General features: G+C 36.2%; 2 protein-coding genes across 3 annotated transcripts in view; one reads left to right on the forward strand and one right to left on the reverse strand.

Annotated features, from left to right (window-relative positions):
• On the forward strand, nt 1-15,401 carry LOC129257179 (dnaJ homolog subfamily C member 2-like). Its single transcript, XM_064097133.1, has 17 exons — nt 1-187; nt 944-1,140; nt 1,757-1,832; nt 2,516-2,617; nt 3,509-3,653; nt 4,019-4,099; nt 5,230-5,387; nt 5,803-5,924; nt 6,313-6,381; nt 7,052-7,132; nt 7,493-7,578; nt 8,019-8,088; nt 9,031-9,215; nt 10,284-10,384; nt 10,828-10,938; nt 11,352-11,524; nt 12,925-15,401. Exons 1-17 carry the CDS (start codon nt 118-120, stop codon nt 12,991-12,993), a joined length of 1,896 nt encoding a protein of 631 aa, XP_063953203.1. The 5' UTR covers nt 1-117; the 3' UTR covers nt 12,994-15,401.
• LOC129256296 (uncharacterized) overlaps nt 13,075-26,247 on the reverse strand; it is a 17,951-nt gene continuing 4,778 nt past the window's right edge. Inside the window, exons 1-8 of one of the 2 annotated variants that reach the window (XM_064097132.1) lie at nt 23,178-23,256; nt 21,183-21,270; nt 19,984-20,621; nt 19,297-19,486; nt 18,545-18,760; nt 17,798-17,970; nt 17,235-17,434; nt 13,075-16,820 (exon numbers count right to left, since the gene is read on the reverse strand). In XM_064097132.1, the coding sequence (XP_063953202.1) occupies nt 16,005-16,820; nt 17,235-17,434; nt 17,798-17,970; nt 18,545-18,760; nt 19,297-19,486; nt 19,984-20,621; nt 21,183-21,270; nt 23,178-23,241 (2,385 nt within the window). In that variant the 5' untranslated portion in view covers nt 23,242-23,256 and the 3' untranslated portion in view covers nt 13,075-16,004. Of the gene's footprint in view, nt 16,821-17,234; nt 17,435-17,797; nt 17,971-18,544; nt 18,761-19,296; nt 19,487-19,983; nt 20,622-21,182; nt 21,271-23,177; nt 23,257-26,247 lie in introns of those variants that run through there. The other variant, XM_054894540.2, reaches the window with a different exon arrangement.

Below are 26,247 nucleotides of genomic sequence, written 5' to 3' on the forward strand. Positions count from 1 at the left end.
ATACATAACGGAAGGCATGTGCACCGCTGCTCTGCTGCACTGGTAAAGGCAAAAAGGTATTAAAATTCTTTATCTTTCCTGAAATTCCTGAGCAGTTTTCGAACTCCGGATTTAGCCATGGTTTTATTGTTGCTCCCACCAGCAATATCGGATGCAGATGAAACAGAAATACATGGCACCTTGACCGGTAAGACAATTTTCGTCGACTATACTATTCCAATAAAATGTATCCGGCACACTCAAAATCAAGTTGCTCAATCATGCATCTATATGGGTGCGAGTTTCTTATCTACGCTAAATCCCATAGGACTCACACGTTTCGGTGAAATCGGTATTCAAATAGTACATGAACTTATTAGCGAAAATTGCCATAGGTCGGCATCAAAGAAATCGTGACTTGTCCATTTTCCAATTCTCTACTGTTTTTGTCTTTGTTGGTGACAGATTTTCCACTTTTGTCTCAGGTCCACAACCAATAGGCAATAATTGTCCATGTGTCCGAGTCTGACTTTAATGTGTTAGGATGGTACTGTCTAAACTATGCAAAATAGTAATTTAAAGTGATAGGGCCTAACCTCATCGTCATAAAAAGTAGGGGTCTAACTCTAACGACGTTAACTCTAGTAAAGGTAAGCAAGCATTTCACTTTTTTGCATTTTTGACAACAATAATATTTCAGTAATTCAGATGTATCCAAAAATTAATTTGCATCAAATTTAGACATTCCATCAAACTAGATCCTGTCAAAGTTTGTTTTTATTAATTGTTTTACCTTTTTTGCCCCATTTTTCAAAGAAAATTGTCAATGGATATGGACCCTCTACAGAAATTGTGTTTTATTTGGCTCTTAAATTTGTCAATTTTCACTTTCAGGTTTGGATTTTTTGTTGTTTTATTCTCCTGTTCATATGATTATCACACCCTTTGGCATTTTTTTCATTAGCTCCAACTTCGGTCCAAATTGAACCTGTTGGACGATGGTTTGAAGTAAGGCTCCACCGACAACGCAATCATCTGTCAGCATCATACACAGAATCATTGCCAAGTGATGATGATGAGGAAGACTCAGGAGAGGAAGATATTTTTGATGAAGATGAAGATGATTCTATGCTTCAAACGTTGGATCCCAAGGAGTGGAAGGTACTATAGTAATATTTGGAATTTAATGAAATCTTGAACTTTTGTCCTTGATGAACAAGAATGTATTTATTTAACATAAGGGTAAACTGCAAGACCTTTAAGAATATATATTTATAAAATCATTACTCCCAATACATAATTGATTGTGATTTATTTCTCTATTTTTTTTAGAGATATGAGATTTTGTGTTTATTTGTAATAAATTTCTGATACTTTTATTTGATTTTATTCCTTTTTACAGAGAACGAAAATTGTTTTAAAAATGAATAATACCATTAAAAGAACTAAGAATTGTATAAAATGAAAACATCATCTCATTTCTAAGAAAAAGAAAAGAAATAAGTCATGATCATTGAAGCATTGCGAGCTACTTTTTAATGATCACAGCTAGGTCTAAAAATATGCCTGATCTACAGAAAAATTCATGATAATCATTCATGCATCACTGATCAAGATTTGCAACTAGAATGGAAGACCATACTTTACTCTTATACAGTATGATATACTATTCATGAGATGCTATGTTAGTTCACATTTTCCTTTTACAGTGTAGTTAATGTATAGTGAATATAATTCCTGTAGAAAATGTAAAATATCATTTCTTATTTTCTAACAGGATCATGACCACTATAAAATCCTAGGGCTTTCTAAACTGAGATACAAGGCATCACAGCATGACATCAGACGAGCTCGTAAGTTGACCAATTGGAAGTGTCTTCCATGCTTTTTGAATACTTTGTCCTCTAGTAAAGTTAACAAATATACAAAAGGTAACAAATATACAGGATAAAGTTGACCTTGAAGGCCATGTCCATCCCAAGAAGAAGTTATTTCAATTAATGGAGAAAATTCAAATAAGCATATTGCTGAAAATTTCTTTTAAATTGGATGTAATATGATAAAGTATGGCATAATTTACAAGTTTTTGCAAAATTTTACAAAACAGTAATCCATAATTTGCCAGACTGACTGGGGTGTTCCTCTTAATAGTCATGTGGACATATTATTGCATCATATAGTCAAGTTATCTTCTCACTTTTCCTAACTAACAATATCTGAAGCTTAGTTTAAAGAATGTCCGTGATAGGACAGTTAGCTTTGCTCCAAGTTTAGAAATTATGATAGTGATTTCTGTTCTTTTCATGATTTATGGTCACAGAATTACAATAAGTCCTGTCCACTCCTTGAAAGCTAAATATATTTGACTTTATCTACATAGGTGGGAACATATTGAAAACCCAATCTTATTTGGTTTGTGTTTTGTTTGAAATTGTTTTTGTTGTTGTTTTTTGTGGGGGGCTTCTTATACTGGTCTTCTGGGAATATTTTTTTTGGGGGAAAATTCTTTATTTTGTTGCCTTTTCTTCTTTGTTAGACAAACAAAAGGTTCTGAAGCATCATCCTGACAAAAGAGAAGACAGAAAAACCAGAATAAGGAAATCTGGTGATGATGATTACTTCTCATGTATTACAAAAGGTGAGATTTTTCCTTGTTTTGTAGTTAAGTAGCTTACTTAAAAATTCTCTAACAGATTCTGATTTTTTTTTTTGACTTAATACATGATTCTAGAAGGGGCTTCAGGATCAGGGCCTTGTTTCATTAAACCTTGATATTGATGGCAAATTACAAGTTACTATTATTGGCATATAAAGTCTGGTGTAATTTTATTGGTGAAACCAAATTGATATATTTAGCATTTGATGTTGATGTTAAGTTTTGTGCTACGAGCTTTTGTTCTTCCTATATGGAATAGGTTAAAATTTGTTGTTTCATTTTTAGTGAAGAAGAAATATAGACTCAAGCTATCAATTAAAAGTATTAAGAAATTGAGCTCTTATTATGCATACGAGACTGGACGGTGGACCCTTTATACTTCACATCAGAAATATATATATATCAATCAGATTGATTGCCGCCTACTAGAATTTTTTTACTGGAAAATTTATAAGTATGTTTTCAGCTAGTCTCTGTCTTTGTGATAATAATATGCAGGTTGAAATGCTTTATTGTTGAAGATCTTTTCATGATACCCATATATGCCTTTTTTTGTCTTTATATTTTGCTTGTCTTTCAAGCAAAGTGGGCGCGTCGTGGGTTCTGACTCTTGCCTTGCAAACAGAGGGTCGTGGGTTTGAATCCTAGCCATGGCGTGTTTTCCTTCAGCAAGAAATTTATCCACACTGTGCTGCACTCGACCCAGGTGAAGGTAAATGGGTACCGACAGGAAGTAATTCCTAAAAAAGCTGTGCGCACCAGAATCGGTCGACTAGCTTAGCCGTGGTAATATAGGAGCGCCTTGAGCACCTAGCAAGGTGGATACGTGCGCTATACAAATCCTATATTATATTATTTTATTATTTATTTCAGCGTATGAGGTTCTTGGTAACCCAGTGAAAAGAAGAGCTTTTGACAGTGTTGATCCTGAGTTTGATAATGATGTCCCATCAAATAACCAGCAATCAAAGGACAAGTTCTTTGCAGCATTCTCTGATGTTTTCAAGAGAAATGCAAGGTGAGATATATTCAGATTGATTGTTGCCAATTGTAAGTGTTCTTCATTCTCTGTTAAAATTGGTAAAACAAAGATAAACAGAAGGAATTTGTTATATTTGCACATTCTCACCAATCCATACAATAAAAGGAAAAACTAGCAATGAAATAATGAATTATATTAAAGGTATAATACCAGTTTTACCCTTTTTAAAGAAAATTAAGCGTTTGATGCTTTGAGAAACTCCTGTCCGGGATTGTGGACTAAAAGTACACAAATTTTGTTTGGTTTCTTTTCGTCTCTTCAAATGATAGTAATGTATGTTTTATTTCAGTTCACCCTAATAGATACAGGTATTAATTATTTTTTTATTTTATTGTATTCAGATGGTCTATCAAGAAACCTGTTCCCGATCTAGGCAATGACAAATCAACTTTTAAGGAAGTGAATAATTTCTACAACTTCTGGTAAGGAATTATTCTGCATGAGAGATGTACACGTCCATGGCATCTCTATCAGCAATAGCTGTCATGAAGTTGTCAAATATGAAATTTAAGCTGAAATCTAATGTTATCCCCCGATTCTCATCCTTGATTGAATATGTTTTATTGCTAGATCCAATATCACAGCTCCATGGGTGAATTGAATTGATTATTCAAGTGATTGAAAATACATTGTCATAGAAAAACACAACAAACTGTAAAAATATAATACAACAAAATTTAAAAGTTTAACTTCAGGCACAGATGACAGTGACCATTTATGTGCACAGCATAAGGGATCATTAGTGCATCATTGTAAACCAAAACCTATCACAAGTGCACCTTTTGGTCTTCAATGAAAACTGGAACTATCATCACATTTTGAAAGTCACCACAATATTTTATTCAACATCAGAGGAAGTCTCCATGGCAGTGCAGTTACCTTCCAGTTGTTTGCTTTTATTTTCAGTAATTCTTCAGATCAATATTCCTTCTTTCTTTTCCTGACCTCGAAAGTTGTGTTATAATCCCTAACTATTCATAGACTTTTGCGATTTCGGTTTAGGTTCACTCATCAAAGTGGATAACTGTATACAGAGCTCAAGTATATTTGACAAAAAGAACATTCCTTGATGACATAAAGAGCATTAAATTTACTACTAACCACCCATCTGGGTAACAGAGTGTTTGTAAAGAGATTTGTTTGTAACTTTCTTTACAGCTTTATAGTATAGGTTACTGAAATCCATGCATCCTGAATAGCTGAGTGAAAAACCTTTGACAAACTACTTTACAAAATACTCTTTGGATTTGAAAAAAAAATGTTTTTGTGTAAGCTAATATAGGAGCTAACTTATTTTCTTGGTGAAGCACAGATAGAGCTAACCTGTTTTCTTGGTGAAGTACAGATAGCGTCAGTTTGTATACTTTACAATAGATATATGGCCATTATGAGTGTCATCAAAAGAGCTTGATCTTAGGCCTGTTGCTAAAAGAGTTCCAATCAAACACAATATACAGAAGGAAACAAATGCAACCTTGCATCTATTTGTATCTCTGTAGACAAAGGAAAGCTGGTATGTCATGAATGCCATATTAACAATATATATTTTCAGGTATGACTTCCAGTCATGGAGGGAGTTTTCCTACCTTGATGAAGAGGAGAAGGAGAAAGGAGAATGTAGAGAAGAGAGGCGATGGATAGATAAACAGAACAGAGCTGAGAGACAGAGGAGGAAGAAAGAAGAAAATGCAAGAATGAGAACGCTTATTGGTAAGTTTCATCTTTCGATTTATGGAGTAATTGCTTGCCCAATTGCCAAATAATTGGTTGATTGATTAATTACTGATCAATCTAGAAATTAAAATGAGTTTCCACATGGTCATCTTGACCATGTGATAATGAGTATGTTTCTTTTTTTTTATAGTGAATGTTTCTTTCAACAATTATTAGCTTTCAGATCTTTAAGTCTTTCAAGTATTACCTAGATTGCATTTCGACTAAAGAATTCATTATTGTCTTTTGATGGTTTCAGCTACTTAAAAAGGGGCCCATTTAATATCTTCTGAACTAGTGATAAAAAACCTGATGCAAGCTCTCACTCTAAAATATTTTACCTTTAATGTTGATATTCACATACACATGTGAACAGGCAATAATCTTAAATAAATCTCGTTTATATATATAGATAATGCTTATGCCTGTGATCCCCGCATCAAACGATTCAAGGATGAGGAAAAGGAACGCAAAGCAAGAGAGAAACGAGCCAAACAAGAGGCAGTTAAAGCAGCAGCCTTAGAGAAAGAAAAGGTAGGTTGATTTCTTTTCAATTCAATGAATCCTTGGATTCTTTCTTTCACAAAGAATATTATAAGTGAAATAGAACTTGATCTATGATGAGCATTTTGAACATTAACTCCCTTGTTTTATTCTTTGGTGAAACTTACCCTTCCTCAGTACATGTTTTCAAACTTATAATTTTTTCTCCAGAATTATGGTTCTTATGAAAGTTAAAAAAAAAAAATTGTTGTATGAGTTACATGTATGTATTTGGATGGAATAATATCTTTTTTCTAGACCCATAAGTGAGTACAACTAATGGCATTTGATGAATTCACATTGAAATAATACATGCTCTAGATAAATCCGGGCATATGTGATAAAAGACGATGTTAACAATTTCTAATTTTATTTCCAGGAGCGTCTGGCAGTTCTTGAAGCAGAAAGGTTAGCAAAAGAAAAAGAAGAGGAAGAAGCAAAAGCAAAGGTAAGATGATATGTATGAATGGATTTTCTTTTTCTCCAGTATGTTGCACGGAAGCGGCTCGATGAGATACCACTGTTCCATTGGTTAGTCTCTATATTATTCCTTTTGATTAAGATGGCATTTGATCTTTATAGTAGAAGAGGAGTATTTGGAGCTACTTGTATTTTATGATCCTTTGTTCATTAGCTACATGTTTTGCAGTGTGCATGTTAAATTGAGTAAAATTAATGCATATAGTGGTTGTATATTGTAAGTTGCATTCAGAGTAAAGAACTAGTGACAGTTTCAGCATCTCAGGGCTTGCGTTGCTGCTGTTCAGTATGGCTGCAGCACTTTGACTTCAACAATTCTGAAAATGTATGATCCTTTGTTGTATTACCTGTTTTAGAATCAAGTTTTGACAGATGAATTTTGTTTCATAGACTTACCCAGAGGTCTTTTTCAAGAAAACAATTTTTTATTATTTTTTTTTATTAAAAAGGGAATTGATGATACAAATACATATCTCAAGCAGGCTTTTTCCTAACAACTTTCAACATTGTGTGCCCAATGGTCAGTTGGAAAGATTAAGAGTCAGAAGGAGTAACAAAGGAAACACTTTTAGACGAGTTTGAAACGTATATGATCCTGTAGAACTCATTGTTGTATGTTAATTTGATTACTATATTAGGCACAAGCAGCCAAGAAGGAGAAAGAAGCACTCAAGAAAGCAATGAGGAAAGAAAGAAAAGCATTGAGAGAGACCTGCAAGGTGAGTATTATAATGAAAGATTTACCCTGTCAAATAATGGTAGTTCGGATTTCATCATGGTATAATACAAAAAAAATTATTGATGCAGATGTACTCTCAAGAACACATTTTGCACATACACCCAGTGGCCAGTTGTAAGTCTTTCAAATGAAATATATGCTAGACACTTGCAGGACCACGATTTCGAAATAGAGGGGGCGCAGATGATAATTCTCTTATTATGTAGATGTATGTTCAATGTATGTTCTCAAATAAAGAGATGACGCACGTCCCTTGTGCCCTTGCCTGGATATGCCACTGCTAGATGAAGTAAAAATTAATTGATACCTTTTGACCCCCTCCACCCTCTCTCTGTCACAGAAACATGGGTACTTCACGGATGAGGATGGTCTTGTGAAAGCAATGGAAGACATGGAAAAGTTATGTGAAAGATTATCCTTAGTCAGGTATGTGAAGTTTCCAGAGCTTGGAATATTATGCTGCATTATTTTGTACTTTTCCTTGCTCAAGTTTGATGACATTAACAATTAAAATGCTGCAATTTCCAGATTTCCAGTGATATTTCCAATTTCAAACTGATAATATTCTTCAAGCCAAGACTAAGCATATGCATAACTCTATATCCCCAAACTTCCCTGTAATCTATGCTACCCACTTTATCAAAATTGATTGATATTAGTGCATATTTGGATGAGTCAAATGTCAAAACCTTGGCAATATCATTTCTGCTAAAAAAAAACAACAACAATCACGAGAAACATCATCCTGTCCAATCAGGCTCTAATTCAAGCATTAGTCTTTTGTGATGTAAGTAATTTCAAATTAAGTTTTTTTTTTCTCAAAAGCATATGGTTTCATCACATCCATTTATTCTATTTCACTCTAGGTTACAAGAGGTTAATGCGAGATTCAGTGGAGCAGACCAAGACAAATCAAAGGATATCTTTCAAGAAGAGGTATGCAATTACAACAATACTTTCAATGCTTTTCAAGTATAACCATTCTCAAGCAACCATGATTTCATGCATAGGATTAGGTTTAGATAAGGACCTATTAAGTTAAAGCAAACTGGTGGTCGCGATTAGCAATCATTTCAAGAGGATTGCTTTAAAGTCCAGGTGAATTATTACCTTAACAGTAATAGATTGATAAGTACTAAGTTGTAGTATCCACCAACTGACAGAATGATGTGCTTAATTTTTTTATTATAGACCAGTTCGTAGTTACTCATGGACAATTTTCGGTCAAATGACCTTTCATTTCTTTCATTATGATAGGCAGATTTCAAAGCAAAATATTACGTAAGCTTGCCTTACATAGCAGGATGAAGAAATTGAATAGACCAAGTGACTAGAATAGCACACCAATGAACACTTTATGAAGGTATTTGTTGCATTCCTACTTTGAATGCATATCATAGCATGTTGCACAATGTACTTGGCAAACTGTGAAAATCAGTCGTTCGTGGACGCGTTGTTGTTTTTTGTTGATGTAAATGAAAACCACAATTCAAAAGAATATATGAATAATCAAGACATCAAAGTTGGTGCTTATCTCATTAGATTTTAAACCACCATGTCACTTTAGTACAAATGACCTTCCTCTGATCATGCATAGAATCTTTTGATCATGCGCAGAAAGGAACTACGAACTGACTTATTGAACAATTACTCATTATTCCCCATAGTCATTTGGCAAAAATTTTAATTTTATACATGAACTTACAAACATTTTGGTGTTAATTTTGTTGGATTATTTTAGGATTCATTATCATCAGAATTTATCTTGCCCTCTCTAGCATGTTTACAAAGTGATGAAATTGCACTGATTAAGTTAGGGAAAAGTTGAAAAATGCATGAATTACTTTGGGATACTGACACTTTCTTCTCTCTGTTCAGGTAGCTTCATTGACAGCTGAGATTGAAAGGGAGCACCAAGAGGAGCTACGTAAACAGCAGGATCTCCTCTCCAGCTCAAAAGGAGGGGATGGAGGTGGAGCTAAGGGAGGTAAAGCCTGGAGCGAAGCAGATACTGCGCTCCTCATCAAAGCAGCTAATATCTTTCCTCCAGGCACAAGCTCTCGGTAGGTATCAGTTAGTGCCCCATGAACTCTGGCTTTCCATGTTAGTTACAGCTGTAGATATTTTAGATAAGAATTTTTTTTTTGGTGGGGGGGGGGTATTGCAGATATTTTATGCATTTGTCTGAAAATATTGTCTGCAATCTAAAGTTCATGAATATCATACCGCATGAAGTTAAAACATACTATAAATTGAGAAACCTGCTAATGAAAGTCCAGTGGTATATGAGACAACTCCTGCTTCCTATTGCTATCTAAATTTCTTAATATGCAGGTTTCACAACAATTTAAAGGTAAATGCTAGTTTTGGTAACGATACCAAAATGAGTTCGTACAGAATCCAATGAAATGACTACCAAAGTGTCTGTTTGCATAAATAAAACCCATGTGCCAAAGGATTCTGGAAGAAATTGTGTGATTGCTGAGAAATCAGCAAATAAGCACAGGATTCGGGTAGAGCGTCGGGCCCGACGCTCAAAGCAATAATTATACACAGTCCCACGTGCGCTTATCTGTGTTGGGGAAGTTCAGTCTGAACATTTTTCAGCATAGATTTCAAGATTTCACAAAGTTCAGTTTATGTAACTGTACCAGATCTAGATCCTCGATGATATACTGACAATTAAGCCTGGTTTTACAGACTTTCTCATGAAATCAGTGTTTACTGCAACTACTGGAATTTATCTTTAATTTCACAAATCACCTCATTGCGGCTTAAACTCATAGCGACAGCACATTTGCTATCAATTTTTTTCTTACATTGAAACTTGATTTTCATTGGCTGTGGAGCGTGATGACCATGGTTGTTGCCATTGATGATAGTGTTACCATTAAAATAAGAATTTTAAGCCATTTCAACTCTTCCCTTTTACATTATTTATACTTCTCTTTTATACCAAAATTGCAGGCTTCATGAAAAAATGCCTTAAAAAATTGTATTCTACACATACATGTCTGTTGAAGAATTGTTGAAAATAGTGGTTTTTCCACTAAAATTACTATTTGATTTACAAGGTTGACATCCATGAATTATCAATTGATTCTATCTGGTGAATGTGTTTTTCTTGATAGATATGAAGTGATTGCAAACTACATCAACAATCATTCGACATCGGGTATCAACAGAGTAGCCAAGGATATCATCAGTAAGACTAAGAATCTACAGAGATTAGGTCAGTACTTCACCTTCCCCCTTCCCACTTCCAGTTTGTGTTTACAAATTCATAACTGTAGATTTATTTGTGATTTTACTTACAAAATTTGGATGAAGGACCCCTACTCCAATGTTGTTAACTGAAGGGACCTGGTTGGCACAGTGGTTCTATGGTTCCAAATCCTAATACAGAATTCCATAAAGTATGCACAGCTTATCCACTTCAGGTGGGATCTTCCTGAAATGATTTGTCTATTTTTTATTTCATATGAAAAGTTGTAATGCTCTTAAATTATCCTGGCTTGGGCAGGTTGTAAAGTGGAGAACAACATTGAGAAAAATAGGGGTTGGGTGTACAAAAAATGAATGTTTTTTTGAGCTGCCCAGTATCAGATATTATCAGTCAAGGTCATCACAACTTTTTCACCAGTTAATTGTCATGTGATTGTGTTTATTCATTAGATGGAGGCATGAAACAAGCAGCAAATGAGAAAGCATTTGAGAAGTTTCAGCAGGCTACTGGAAACAAGATGAAGAAATCTGATGAAGCTCAACCTTCAGAAAAATTTGAAGGTAAAGAAATATTTCAGCTATCATGTAAGCAAGCTGGTAAATATCAAAATTATAGAATTCTAAGGTTCTAATGAAAAAAGACACTTGATTTCTGTAAAATGATTTGAAATTTTTAACTGATAGATTTTATTTTAACTGATAGATAATGTTTGTTTCATTGAACATTGATTCATTGATGGTCATAGTCATAAGAACAATTACAACAACAACAACAATAATGCTTAAATATTATAGTTTCATTTTTATTCACATTTATTTATTGAGGTGAATTGAAATTGGAGAGGAAAGTAAGTTTCGCAGTAATTCAGTATCCTAGTAGTTGTACAAATTTTCTATTCAAATTACATATGGCAATATTGAGTTCACTTGGCTGTGTAGGTGCATGATGTTGTGTCTTTGTCATGTCATTTCAGGTGGAGATGGTGCTGGTGCCGCTGCAGAAGGTCCTAAACCATGGACAACGGATGAACAGAAGAGATTAGAACAAGCCTTGAAGACATTCCCTGCCAGTGCTACAGATAGATGGGATAAGATTGCAGAAGCTGTACCCACAAGGACTAAGAAAGAATGTATGAAGAGATATAAGGTATGAATAAATTCTTCCTTTCCCCCCCCCCCCCCACCTTCCCTTTTCTTCCACTTATTTTTCTTCTTTTCTTCCTCTTTCCTTTCTCCCATTGCTCCCTTCAATTTTCTCCACAAGGTCTTCTGCTTCAACTTTTGTAAAGAGCAGGGAGTTATTCTGATGAAAAATGAATATTTTATATTATTAGCCTTATCAGACATCTGAGTAGGGCAACTTTAATACATTATTGCCTGCTGAGGACTGTGATCAAATGGTTGGTCAATAAGTTTCCGATTGTTTATTCACAGACCAAAATTATTGCCCGCTAAGGAAAGTCAATGAGAAAATGCGTGGAAATGTAGCGTGCAATAAAGCAGAGCTAACATCTGCATATTCTATGCATCCTATTAAACCATGCAGTGCTAAACATCATAATGTTAATCAAGATAAGACAACGCTTGATACTGCGTCCCCAGGCCAGGGACACGTTATCTCAATTACGTCACAGTGGTAAAGTTCAGAGGCCCAGTCTGCTCAACATGACAAAATAGATTCCCATTCTTAAAGGGTAAAATATCTAAATTTTCATGATTTTTGCTCTAGATGTCTGATTTGGATAATAATAAAAATATCAACTGGCTTTTCTTTTAGGGAACATAGAATATATTGCCCTTAAAAGAACCATATTGCCCTCATCTTATGACTCAGGCCAATATGATTTTATTGTGGGCAATATATTTGATGTTCCCCTCAGGCCAGTCATTATTATATACTCTAAAACCAAAGCAACTCTTGGAGACTGTGCATTTAGCTACGCAGCTCCGAAACTGTGGAACCAACTCCCCCTTAGAATTAGAACGGCCCAATCTGTACCTGTTTTCAAAACATTGAAGACACATTTGTGTAGAGAAGCGTTTAAAGTATGTCATCATTTTAAGTAAGTAGTATAAGCAATAGCGCAGTAGAGCATATCTATATAGTGGCTGCACTATACAAATTTATCATATTGTTATTATTATTATCATCATCATCATTATTTATTTAGTTATTGTAATTGTAAACAATCTTGTGATAAGTAAAAGGAAACGTTTAGAGTTGAATCTCTTTAGAACTGACATTTGACCCTCATATGACACAGTGTTGATAGTGTCATTAAAAACTTAACAATCAATCAAACATTTTCCTTCTCCCATCTTCCTTCTCTGTCTTTATCCCTCTTCTCCTTGCTACTCTTCTTCCTCCTCCCTTTTCTTCTTTCTACATTGTTTTTTGTTTACTTCTCATCCTCTCCCTCTCCCTCATCTCCTTCCTTCACTCTTTCTTTTCTCACTCTCCTCTCCTCTTTCTGCAAGCCTTTCTTCTCTCTTGGTGTGTATTATCATCATTTTGTTTGAATGTTTCTCTTCTTCTGTCATTCATAGGAACTTGTTGAGATGGTAAAAGCCAAGAAAGCAGCCCAAGCTCAGGTTGCAAAGTCCAAGAAACCATGATACGCTGCACCCTTCAATCCAACCTACTCACACCAATTGGTCAAAGATCTACTTGCCTATGTAATGTAACACATTGAGCCGTACATTTCAGCTGTATTTGTGACTCTGGACATTAATTGTTATTTGCATATGCAAATTATTGACAAACATGGGCATCCCTCTTTATTTTCAGCTTTCACATCCCATTTTATAATAAAAAACTTTATAGCTCAAAGGCCTTTTCATTACTGGTAAATAAAAGCAAATTTATTGGTAACACATACCAATGAGATATTGATCTAATTTTCAATATATTTCATACTCCCTGCTGAAGATATTTTGCTATTACCTTATGTTTGGTAACTTACATTTCATGTATCACCCAATATTCAAAAGCGATCAAGGTCCATGCTTTTATTGCAATTTGTATGCAAAATTAGGGTTGGAGACTTTTGAAAACCCTAAAACTGTGATTGATCTGAATTGGAAGTCCACTGATTGATCACAAATCGCTATGGGGTTTATAGAAATGATTTTTTTGGACAGGATTTTAATTGTTATACAATGAGCAACTATTTCATGACAATTACAAATAAAATAATTTTGTAAAGAAAACTGCCAGCTTTGTATCTATCTTTAATTATATCCTGACATTTTATACATGTATTGGGGAGAAAATTGGGGTTTTACATTTGTTAGTGTCTATTACCACTGACATTTTTCATAATGAAAGACATTTTTAGGGGGGGGGGGCTTTCTTTATATGATGATAAAATTACAATTCAAATTTTATTCTAGATGAGCTTTAAATCTGCAGTGAAGACAAGTTATAGAGAAAATTAAAAGAAATCATGACTTGGAGAAAAAAACAGAAACAATTAGTAAAACTGATATGGCAGTACTTTTTCATTTTTCTCATTAACTTTTTTCATTACTGAATTTACAATTTGCATTGTACATGGTGCATCCAAAGAATATATTTCATCTCATTGACTACCAATTCGATTACTGCAAATACCCTCTTTTGTTTATACACATACATATACATATTGAATATATACACTCCATATTCATCAAATTGAATTTCAAGACAATATACATGGTACATGATATATTTGTCTCTCTAGAAGTCAATCACTGGACAGTAATGTGAGGAAGGAGAGGATATGAAGGACAGATTGATGAATTGATGAATTGATAGTATGAACAAAGACCTACAAGGGGAAGATCAGACACTTCGGCAATTTTTTTTAAACACTCGATCAGTGCTCATGGGGAAGGGCGCCCACTAGCGTTGAGTAAGTAAACCATCGCACATGAAACATGGGGAAAATGAGAGAGGGGATTTGGAAAGGGTACAAGGGCGGCGCAAGGGAATAATTCCACATTTTACTCAGAAACCTCTGAAATATATTCATCTTTGATTACAGAAAACAAAATTTGAAGTAAATTGTTTTTTTAATGTAAAAAATCGTCTATTTCTTCACCCACTCACCATTTCTCTCCTATGTTTTGTACGCAACCTTATCGCGATACTCAAAGGTAAAAAAAGGTTGTTACTCAAAGCTGTGGGGTGCTCTTCCTGAGCGTTTCATTGCACGCTCTATGTACTGTCCGATGTTCCCCTTGTAGTATCTTTGGTATGAATGAGTGGGACGTGAAGATTGATGAATTGATTGACTGAATAGGTGGTTGGATGGATTGATTGATGTTGATCGATCAACTGTAATAATGATTGACTTATTGATGCGGCAAGAGCAATCATATATGTGGAGCGTTGTGGCCCAGTGGATTAGTCTTCTGACATTGAAACAGAGGGTCATGGGTTCGAATCCCAGCCATGGCATGATTTTCTTCGGCAAGAAATTTATCCACATTGTGCCGCCTTTGACCCAGGTAAGGTAAATGGGTACCTGGCAGGAATGTATGCCTTGAAATGCCACCGCACTGTAAAAGGCCGCAGGGCTAAAAGCCAGGGTAATAGTATCCAATTGAGCGCACAATAGTATCCAATTGAGCGCATTTGGCAGTGATATACCCATGTTGGTATTATTATTATATTTTATTATGAGAGGATCATATTTCAATATTCACATGATCTGAAAAGACAGTACAATAATTTTCAAAGTCCGTGTAGACTGTTATGCCCTTCCATGTTCAGATACATATTTACAAATTCAATATAATCAAGTGTCTCAAATCAGAAGCATTTGATCAATATAAATTCCTGAGTATGCTCTCCTGAGCTGCTTAGAAAAAAAAAGATACTGAACATATGTATTATTAGGCATTACTTCAGTTAAAGTGTCAGGATTCCCAAGGGTCACATGTGCATGGTATTTCATAAAGAGGGTGCACAACTTTCATGTATTTTATAAGAAAAATATTTTATCAATGATGTTATTAAATGATGCCTTGGAGCAATATTATTAGAGCAGGCTCGCACTCCTAATTTGCCGCATCATGTGCAGTGAAAGTGATCTATTTTGCCCTTTAGAAGATTGGTGGTATGTGATCCATTATAGAAAACCAATCAAGCTGTCATTCCAAAACTGTAAATTTGTAGAAAAAACACCTTTTTTATGGTCAAAATATTGTATTATGTAAATACAATCAGTAGATCATGAACAACTAATGGGATATCTTGGAAAAGTGATTTGTGACTGTTACAGGCAAGAAAATAGTTTTCATTTATTTTGGGTTTTGTTTTGACAGATGCACTTCTATAGCCATTGTCTTATTGTCTTCCTTTCATCATTGTGCATGCTTTTATCTATATTTATAATAATTATTAGTATTTCAGAATGTATTTCAGTTTTAATTGTTATTTTTGGCAAGCTGAATATATACATGCTGAGAGATATTTTTTCACTAATGAATATAATACTTAGGCAGATGACCACCTGCACAAGCATCAAAGAACCTACTCAGTCTATATTGATTCAATACCAAGGCTTCACATACAAGATCAAGAGTGAATACTGATGGAAATTTGTACCATGAGGGGATGTGATAGGACCACCTCTCCTTTCTCAAAAGGAAGATGAGTGTGTCCTTTGAGATCCTGCTGATCTAGACTTGGGACGATGCACATGAGAAAGTCCCTGCTGTGAGTTAGAGCTTTTGCCTGAGAAAGGTCTCCCAGATGACTTTGATGGTCCATTTAAACTGGTGAGTGATGAAGATGTTGTTTTTAGGTGTGCAGACTGGTAAATCCCTGGACTAAATGTTTGACTTCTAATCCGTCGATCCTTCAACGATCCATTCTTGCTTTCATCTCTTGTAACATCTAAATTTGCTTTGTCCTTGTTTTCCAACGCATTGAGGAGTTGCCGTTTCGACCGTGGAACCACAACTTGCCCGTTGGTGTTCATGACACCTGATTGGCTCCCCTTGCTCTGATAAACCATGTTCCGCGGAACGCGAATTTCAGTTGCACGAATTAGTCCAGTGATGGGATCCACCCTGAGTTTAACATTTGAAGGGACATCTGGGAAGATATCTGATGCCTTGCGCTCAATTGTAGACATCTCAATATCAGGAATACCATCATAATTAACCATATTGGTCATGTTCTGCATCTGCAACTGAAGCCCAAGACTAGCAGCGTGTGCCATCTGAATGTTCCGCTTCTCCTCCAGGCGCTTCTCTCGCTGTCTGCGTCGCAAGAATTGCCGCTGTTTTTCACGGTATTCCCCAATGATTTCATCTCCACAACCAATTGTGATACTACCAATGGATGACGTAGATGCAACATCAAGTTTTGATTTGGTTTTGCTCTTCCAGCCGTTTGGCTTGTTTAGCATCTGCAGCCTATTCAGCATGGCCTCCAAGACTGGCATATAGATCTGGGGATTGAGAAAATTCATCTGGAAATTAGTTTTCATGGGTATGAAGGTTCTGTCAGTAATCACTTAATTTCTATCTCTTAACACATAAAGCATTTTTTCAGTGGCCATATCAATTTCTGATGCAGTCTTACATCACAAATTAATGCCCATTCCATAATGAATAATAATCCTAAGAATTGTTTTAGGCAGTTCAGGGCCCTGTTGCATGAAAATTTATGTCATCATGACATTTTTATGCAACAGGGCCAAGGTCCTTTAATGATCAGCTGTGAATTAATGAATCTGGCAAAATATGAAAGCTTTAAATGGATCTTGTGCAAACTCAAACGAGTGTGAAAGATTTGGTTAACTACTTTAGCCTGTAGCTAGTTCTTTACAAAGTAAAATAAATGTTACATTATATCAGAATACCTGTTGGTCCCTGACAAGTCGCTTGACCCTTGCTCGCAGCTTGGTTTCGGCTGTTTCTTTGAGTAATGCGTATGTAGTTGGACTCTTCTTGACGATCTGTCGCTCAAAGTTATTGAGGTCCAACTCAAAGGTGTCTACACCCTGAAGACACTTCACAGAGAAGCTGTAGGTAGGTAGCCTCAACAAAACCTCAAAGTCACCTGTACCAAGTCAAGAGATTTTTTGATGTGATATCAGTACATTGAAAGATGATATGTCTATGAAGTTGTGATGAAGTAATCAGATTCAGAGTTTTCTGCAGAATTCATCTTCATCTTCCGCCCAGTCATCATCATTCTCTTCTGATGCACTCGCTGCTGATTATATTGAAATGATCTTCACATCATGCCAGTTAGCTAATTGGAACAATTTTGTCGACTGTGAATGCTTATGTAGTACCGGTATTCTTCTGCTCAGACTAAAACATACAACCTTGAATTAAATCTTTGTTTATCCTTCATTCCTTTTTAAAAGTGCATGTAGGACAAAAGTATTACTTGATAAAATAGTGTTAATTCATTTACCTATGTAGTCCCCAGCCCCGATGACACACATATCAGTGTTCTTGTAATTCATATCTTTTTCTGCCTCAGCATAAGTCTCCTTGCGTCTGACGCAGTGTTGGACTCCTCGCCGAGTGCTACCAGACTCCCAAGAACTAGATCCAGGATGGGTTGTCCGTGTTCCTCTCCCAGTTCTGTGATAAAAAAAAATGCACCACCACAAACTTTGAGTTTTGCTTTTAATTTTCTTTTTTCTTTGGCTTTTTATTGAACAGAAAGTCATCTTTGTCCTCAAATATGGTTCAAAACTGATGAATACCGACACCCTGTTTAAGATGGATAAAATTTTAGAAAGATGCGCTGCAAAAAAGCCTGGTATCTATATCAGTTCACACCAGAGAAGCGTTGAAACAACACCAGTTAAGAATCAAACTGATATTGGTTTAACGCTAATTGGTGTTGCTTAAATGCCAAATTGGTGTTAGCCTAACGCCAAACCAGTGTTGTTTCAAAACCTATCTGATGTGGACCGATATAGATACCAGGCTTGTGTTAAATTAACACTGGCGTTTTTGCAGTGTGATAATACAGAAAACACTCAAAACTTTGGTTTGAATTTGTTTTGTATGGCTATGGATGAGAAAGCCTTGTAAAATTACTCTCATAACTAGTGCCAGGTCCGTGTGAGTCTCAGCTTTCTTACATCAAATAACCTAGTGCACATCAAATTATACCTTTTTGATAGTTATTCATGTATCCCCAACTTACTTTACATCTTTTGCAAACTGGACATCTGTCTCAGTGCAGAAGTTTGGATACTGTGTTATGTGTTGTACAGTGTCGGTTGAAACCTTAGCACTTCCCTGAAGGATGAAATGAAGTCCTTTTACAGGAGAGCCTTGCCTAGCCATAGTGTTGCCATACTGGTATTGGTATCGGGTCAAGCTCATTGTCATTACACTACGCTGTCTTGGGGTCCAGTTCCTAGACCAAAGAGGAAATTCAATTCTATCAAAGGTAAAGTAGCTTTCTCCCCCACTGTTGTTTAAATTTGATTTAAATTTTGACATATTTTGAAATACCAAGTAAATGAACAAAGTGTGGCATTTTTTGCATACCATGTACTAATCTTTAAATCTGAATTGTGTTGTTGTTTTTCATCACGAGAGGCATGGGTCACTTATATTGACTGTATCACAAATACAAAGAATTTGAGGTTCATGTATTTAGTGGGCCTAGAAATAAAAGAAACAAGTGTGAGATTTGCTATTCATACAGGCATACTGAGAATGTCATCCTCCCATCCATCTTATACTATGATGATCCGGCTACCACAGGCCTGGTGAAAGAGACAACCCTTGAGTAGACACACTTCTGGCTGAACTTTCCAGGACGTTCAGAATCTAAATTTGAACCTATCTATGATAGAAGAGGTTGTCAATGACCAAAATAGAAGGCATCTGCTTGCTTCCCGATGCATCAACCAAGAACACCAATAAATCTAAGTAAGAGAGACCTACCTGAAAAGCGGGAAGGTATTGACAAAGTTCTTCTTGAGGTTGAACTCATGTTGCTGAGCTGCCTTGAGGCACCTGTTGTAGAGTTCTCTGTTGATGACAATAAGGTTTGTCTGTTGGTTAGCTATGATAGATGCAGTCCGGATAGGGTTGTTCTGGACAAGGGCCAGTTCTCCAAAGCACTTCCCAGCCTCTATATGAAAAAAAAAGATGAAGAGGAATATATTCATATCCTTTACAAAATGTAATGCCTTTAATTGTTCAACCTGGCAAGCATACAGATATCTTCATTGATGTTAAATATCCAGTGTGTTTCATCATAGGTGCATACCGTTTCTTTCTCTCTCTCTTCCGCCCCCCCCCCCCAAAAAAAAAAAAAGAGCTCTTTTTTTCTTGACCTTTTCTCAATTCTCTCCATACATCTAAGAATGCATCTTTTTCCTCAAACTCTCCCTTTCTCTGTCTCTTCTTCTTTATGCCTTTCTGCTTTGACAATGGTTCTTTCTTCCCCTTTCACCATTTATCTCTCTCTCTTGCCTTTATCCATCTACTTTCAATGCCCTTTTTATATGTTTTATTACTCTTGATTGTGGGAATCAAATGATCCAAAGGATATTGTATAAGAGTCAAAGAAAAGGTATAGCCTACTGTTTGATAAATAGAGAAATGGGTTTTTCCTAATGGACCTACCCAGTTCGCGGATGTGCACTCCAAAGAGCGATCTTTCTAATTTGGTTGTATTTGGTTTTAAAATACCATTGGTGTCGTCATCAGAAGAATAATCAAAGTCGCTATCAAAGTCGTCATAGTCATCTTCATCATCATCATCTTCCACTTCACCATTGCTTTCATTTCCTTTATTATAGATGTCATTATCATTTTCATCCAAGAGCATTCTCTCTGATGACAACCCGCTATCCGCTTGGCTTACATCGTCAATGATGATTTCAATTTGATTCGCCGTTCCCGCGTCTGCTTTCCCGCCAATTTCGTCACTAGAAATTTGATCGCTCCCGTCTGCCAGATTTTCATTGTGTTCGGCTTGACTTTTTCTGGTATTCTCATCAAATCTCCCAGCCTCCTTTGCACTCAGTGATGAATGGTCATTTTTGGCTGACAGTCTAATCTTTGAATTTGACGAATGTTCTTGTGACTGATGTGTCTTTTCTGGTGATCTTACTCGAGAACTTGGTCTGGTACTTAATCTTGTATTGGGTCTAGATTTCCTCGTCCTGTCTCGGGGTGGTGGAGATTTAGCCACATTGTCCTGGTCCTCCAGCGCTTGGTTGATGTACACTGACACAGAGCCTGACAGGATGATGTAAAAGCTGTAAATAAGTAGAAGAAGGATACCAACGCTAAAGTTTCGTTTAAACATTAAATTGCAATGTAAGAATTTGGCAGTTTTAAATTAAAGAAAAAAGCGAGGTATATCAAAACAAAAATTCATCAGATGTTCCATGAAGAGATATACCAAGGGTGGCACCTCAGTATTTTGATCATTTTGAAAGAGAGAGAACATAAAGGTAACATATTTTTCTTCTCAATAGGGAAGTAGGGGTCACTTCTACTATAATGTACCCAGTCCCCCTCTATCAATATTCTCTGCTTTCCCTTAGTTCATCCCCTTTCTTCCTTCTTTGTTTGCTTTGATCACTTGAAAAAATTAGGGGCAGGCGTACTCCTGCCCCCGCATCTGAGATAGAGCCATAGTCAATATTACAGATTTAGAATAACAGGCTACAAGTTTGTTCATATTTTTCTTGGAGAATGCAAGAATGTTACAATTAGCACTGATATTCTGCTGCAAAGACCCAGTGACATTTTGCTATTTTAGACAGTGGGTATCAGTAATGGCCACATCTCAGTAGAATCAACAACAAACTTACCAATCACCCTTTCCGCCTTGCTTGATAATGACCGTATCTGTGGTCACTGGTAAAAAGTCACAATTTCTCACAATATCTTTTACTACATCTGCAAAAATAAAATGTAAAGATATAAGAAAAGTATTATGATTTGTGGAATCATTCTGATGTTTGATATTTCAGTCTATTCAAATGTTGATTTCGTTGAGATTATTCTGCTATAACAGATACACATAGAATATCAATAGCTATCAAATATATTATGGGATGGCATTTGAAAGTGGTTTCATGAGTTTAATGAAAATGTTGAGGGGCAGAACATCGCTTATGTAGAAACATTTTTGATAAGTCGCAAGAGAGCAACACAATTGACCTTTTCAAAATGAAAATCAAGACTTGTGACAGATTTTAACATACATGTGATATCCATAAGAGGATTTCATATTTTGTCCTCTCCCCTCAGATTTTCTTTTCTTTTTCTTCTCAGTCGTAGAACTGTTGGGGGCAGCAAACTATATTTGTTTGATCTGAAATGTGATTCAGTTAAAGGACAAGTCCACCCCAACAAAAAATTGATTTGAATAAAAAGAGAAAAATCCAACAAGCATAACATTGAAAATTTCATCAAAATCTGATGTAAAATAAGAAAGTTATGACATTTTAAAGTTTCGCTTAATTTCACAAAACAGTTATATGCACGTCCTGGTTGGTATGCAAATGAGGAGACTGATGGCATCATCCACTCACTATTTCTTTTGTTATATGAAATATTTTAATTGTCAAGTGGAACAACAGTTAATTCCTTCCTGAACATGTGGAATTAGCATTGTTTAATACTATATGATTCAGTCAAGTCGGTCCCTATGGTCAAATCTGTAAAAAATGAAATATTGTATAATTCAAACAATAAAAAACAAAACAAATAGTGAGTGATGGACATCATCGACTGACTCATTTGCATGTAACTGAGTTGTGCGTAACTGAGTTGTGCATATCACTGTTTTGTGAAAAATAAGCGAAACTTTAAAATGCCATAACTTTCTTATTTTACATCCGATTTTGATGAAATTTTCAGTGTTATGCTAGTTTGATTTTTCTCTATTTATTCAAATCAACATTTTGCTGGGGTGGACTTGACCTTTAAGAGCACGTATATTAATCAAAATTGGCGAGCGTAAAAGTGGCCCGGAAAAGTGGTCCAGTTTATATGTTTATTATGGTTGATGATAATACAGACGTGCATGGGTTAAAGTGGGACATTTTGGTGTGTGACCGAAGTGAGTGAGTGGAAAATTAAGTCTACAAATAAATAATGGTATCCTAGTAAATAAACGAGATCATAATGACAAACAAATTTATTGAAAAGTAGCATAGATGTTGATTGAAATGGGGCGCGTGTACCCCGTCTCTCAATCGAGTGGTAAAAGCCAGAGAATATGAATTAGAATCATAAGTATATTTCAGATTTCATGTTATTTATTCTCTAAGTAAAACCTCTGTCTCTCCCTCTGTTCAATTGCCCCTCAATCATTTGAAGTGCAAACTTACAGACTATATTATGGCCATCAGGGGCTGCCCCGGGGGGGGGGTACTCAAATCTATTGCTGTATACATGCGTGACCACTTTTATTTCCAAACACCCCCTAAACAGGTTTTTCTCTGAGTGCAAAATAATCCCCTAAACAAGTTTTTCGCGGGCTTCATTTACACATTTTGGCCCCTAAACAAGTTGTCGCCAGAATATGACCCCTAACCAAGTTTTGACAGTTTCCCAGGCCCGTTCCCTGGATCGTTGAGCAATCGGAAGAACCCGAAAACTTTTAAGAAATGAGGGGGGGGGGGAAAGCCACGGGAAAAAAGCTTGGGGGAAAAACATACCACGTTTGGCTCGATCGTCTTAAAAAAAAGCTTTGGAAAAAAACATGCCTTAAATACGTTTGACCCCGCGATTGACCATTGGCCAGTGACCAGTCTTTCAAAATCACTTTTTTTTTGGAAAATCTGTGTTTTTGATACCCTTAACGAGTGCACGCGCGGCCCGCGTCCAAAACTGAAAACGCCCCCTTTTTTGGCCACGCATGTGTACAGCAATACATTGACTGCCCCCCCCCCCCCGGGTCACCGGGTGGGGGGCTGCTAATGCTTGACCATTAATAAGCACAGTCAACAAGTGAGAGGAAGATCTCTTTCATACGATAAATGGTTGTGCAAATATCCAAATCCAAGGCAGTTGTGTCTGGTAAATACCAAACATGGATACCATCCATCGTAAGCTGCTATAATTCGCGTCTACTGTGGAATCACACTTAAAATTGTTCGGCCTATTATGTTTCATGTTTGATCTATTAGTTCAGTTGAACTTGGAATCTACACGAAGTGTAAATATTTATCGATTGTGCCTATGGAGATGGGAGAAGTTTTGTGGACGTGTTGGGTAGGAATTGGAAGGGCTTATACAAATTGGGCTAATGGGTGAAAAATATTTGTTTGAGTACGCAATTAATGTACAAGTAAATAACATCACTGCAAAACAAAAGCAAATAACATTATCATGTTTTGCTTTGAAATCCAAATAAGAATGTGCGATGCGGTCGTTTGCAACTTGACTTGATTACAGATACAACTCCTCATAGCCCCTACTCATTCAATATATTAAACGTTACAATGGGTGAAATCTATATATAATAAGAGACTTTCCCTTAGCCACACATCTAAATGTTAATGACTCAGTTGTTCATTTATGATGTATCTATTGAATGCCTTTGCCTATCACGAATATTTTCATCTAAACTTATTTCTTCAACTCCCCGTATCCTATCAGCTTCCTACTTTCTTGCTTTCTTTCATTTTCTTAACTGACTTTCTTTCATGACAATACAGTGTACTCGTCATGCTTGTGTTCAATTCCTCTCTCTCCATCTCCTTAAAAGCTTTGTTATTATTCTATCAGAGCCTCAACTGGAGTCGCCAAATATTGTCAGTAGGGATTGGACTTCATGTTGGTCTGCAACTTGACCTGATTCATCAACAAACATTCGTGCTGATGGGGGTAGAATCGACAAGTACACACTTCACATTCCACCCTCTCGATCCCATCATCGAACAACTCACTTTTCCGTGAAGTAGGGCATAACCAGGTTATTAATTCAAATTGGGCAGGGTTCCAGATCACTTTATAGAATACATTTTAAGTAGACCTAGACAGCTGGGAGGCGACCAGTTTTCGACTGTATGAGAGAGCGGTGTTTCACTTGCATTGATCGTTTTGTAGGTATGACCGGAGTATATTATCATAAGTCAAGAACAATACGATTATTCACTTTTTTATTGTCATAGTAATTGCAAATCAATATTACTTTTCCTTCGAGATTATGTAACGCATGTTTAATTAATCATTGTTTTCTGACCAATAAAAGCTACGAAGATAAAATTAAAAATAAAATTGACACGCACTGAGGTTGTGGGGAAATTTCGAATCATGATCAAATTTCTAGCTGGATTGGGGATACATTAAAATGTAGTAAAGCCCCCCATTGTTTTGAGAAATTCGCTTATTTACTGTAAAGATAGAAAGAATTTTAAAATAAAAAAGACAGATATGATATCTATGACGTTTGATGAGCAAAGATACATAGAAAGGTGATCGTGAAGGTGAACCATAGGGACTAAAACATGGGCGGATCCAGGATTTTCTAAAGGGTGGCATTTTTGCACAGAGAAAAAATGACCCCAAAAAAGGTTATCAGTATAAAGTTGAGATCGTTTGTTCCAGGAAAAATTTGACAAGCAAAAACCTTGCGTATGCATGACATGTGCCACTCAAAATGTATTTTTTGTGGCTCTCAAGGGGGGGGGGGGGCATGGGCTGGATGTGCCCCTACCTGGATCGGCCAGTGTCCCATCCTCATTTCATTTATAGATTAACCATGAGTCGCTTTAACTTTCTGCAGAAATCGATTAGAATGGGGAACATGGTTTTTACTCATCACACATCACCTGACACAACAACATGCGAACATTTTTACAGGAGTCGCTAGCATATTTCAATAACTCCTGCAAAAATGTTCCTGTGTTATTATTTTTTGTAGCTCTTTTTTTTCCATTTTGGGGGGAAGTGCAATGGGGGCGGTCGGTACATCAACAGCTAGTTGGGTTAATGTTAATCCCATTTTGATCCCTGCACTCTTTTTCATCTTTCAACGAAACACATGGGAGAAATCGTGCCGGTATACGTAATCTAGTCTTCAAGAAACAGACGCTTTTATCATCTCATGAGGTTACGCACCGTGGTGCTCAATCCGCCGCAACTGATCTACAAATCGACGTTTCAGTCAAAGTGACGGACGTTATTATTTTTAGCAAATTTGGTTGTCGGTTTTTAAACCCTCATGCTTAATGACAAAGAGTCGTTTCCTACTGAACTCGTCAGATAGCCGGTTGAAAATCCTAATGTTCACCAACAAATTCGTCAGCCATTATGATCTAAGGAAAAGTCGTCAATTTGGCGACCAATCATGCCAGTGGTCGCGACATTTTACAGGTATAAAGTATAGATTAAACACAACCTATATCTAGAAGTTACCAATTGAATTTCTCAAGTTTACCACCAAAATCATATTTTTCTCTTCTCAGATACAAACCTCCCCCAAGTAAGCGTCTCTCCAGTTAGGCAACTTAAACGAAGACAGATTATAAGTTACAGTGAGAGTTGTCATATACATGCATAGAATTCCAGTTTAATAAAACCCTTGAAGACAACAGCATTCATACCTTTAATCCCCACACCAAGTAGGTTATGATGCTCTGCAAAAGACACCCATAACCAATGATCGAAATTATAATCACAAACATTTTGATTACTATCACGCCATGCACATTCGGTCGGACAGATACAAGTAGGATATGTTTTCACAAGGAGTGACCTTATCATCATAAATTTGTAGATAATAGCGTGTCGTCTCCACCCTCACCCTCTTCCTTGCTTGTAACAAATCCTAACAAATTGTACACTGATATAGCTCATGTTCTACACCTGCTCACTATAATATTGTGTCCTTATTATGACCATGGGTTGCTTCATAAGGCG

Source organism: Lytechinus pictus, chromosome 3, assembly GCF_037042905.1.
Source record: "Lytechinus pictus isolate F3 Inbred chromosome 3, Lp3.0, whole genome shotgun sequence".
In the NCBI taxonomy this organism is placed as follows: Eukaryota; Metazoa; Echinodermata; class Echinoidea; order Temnopleuroida; family Toxopneustidae; genus Lytechinus; species Lytechinus pictus.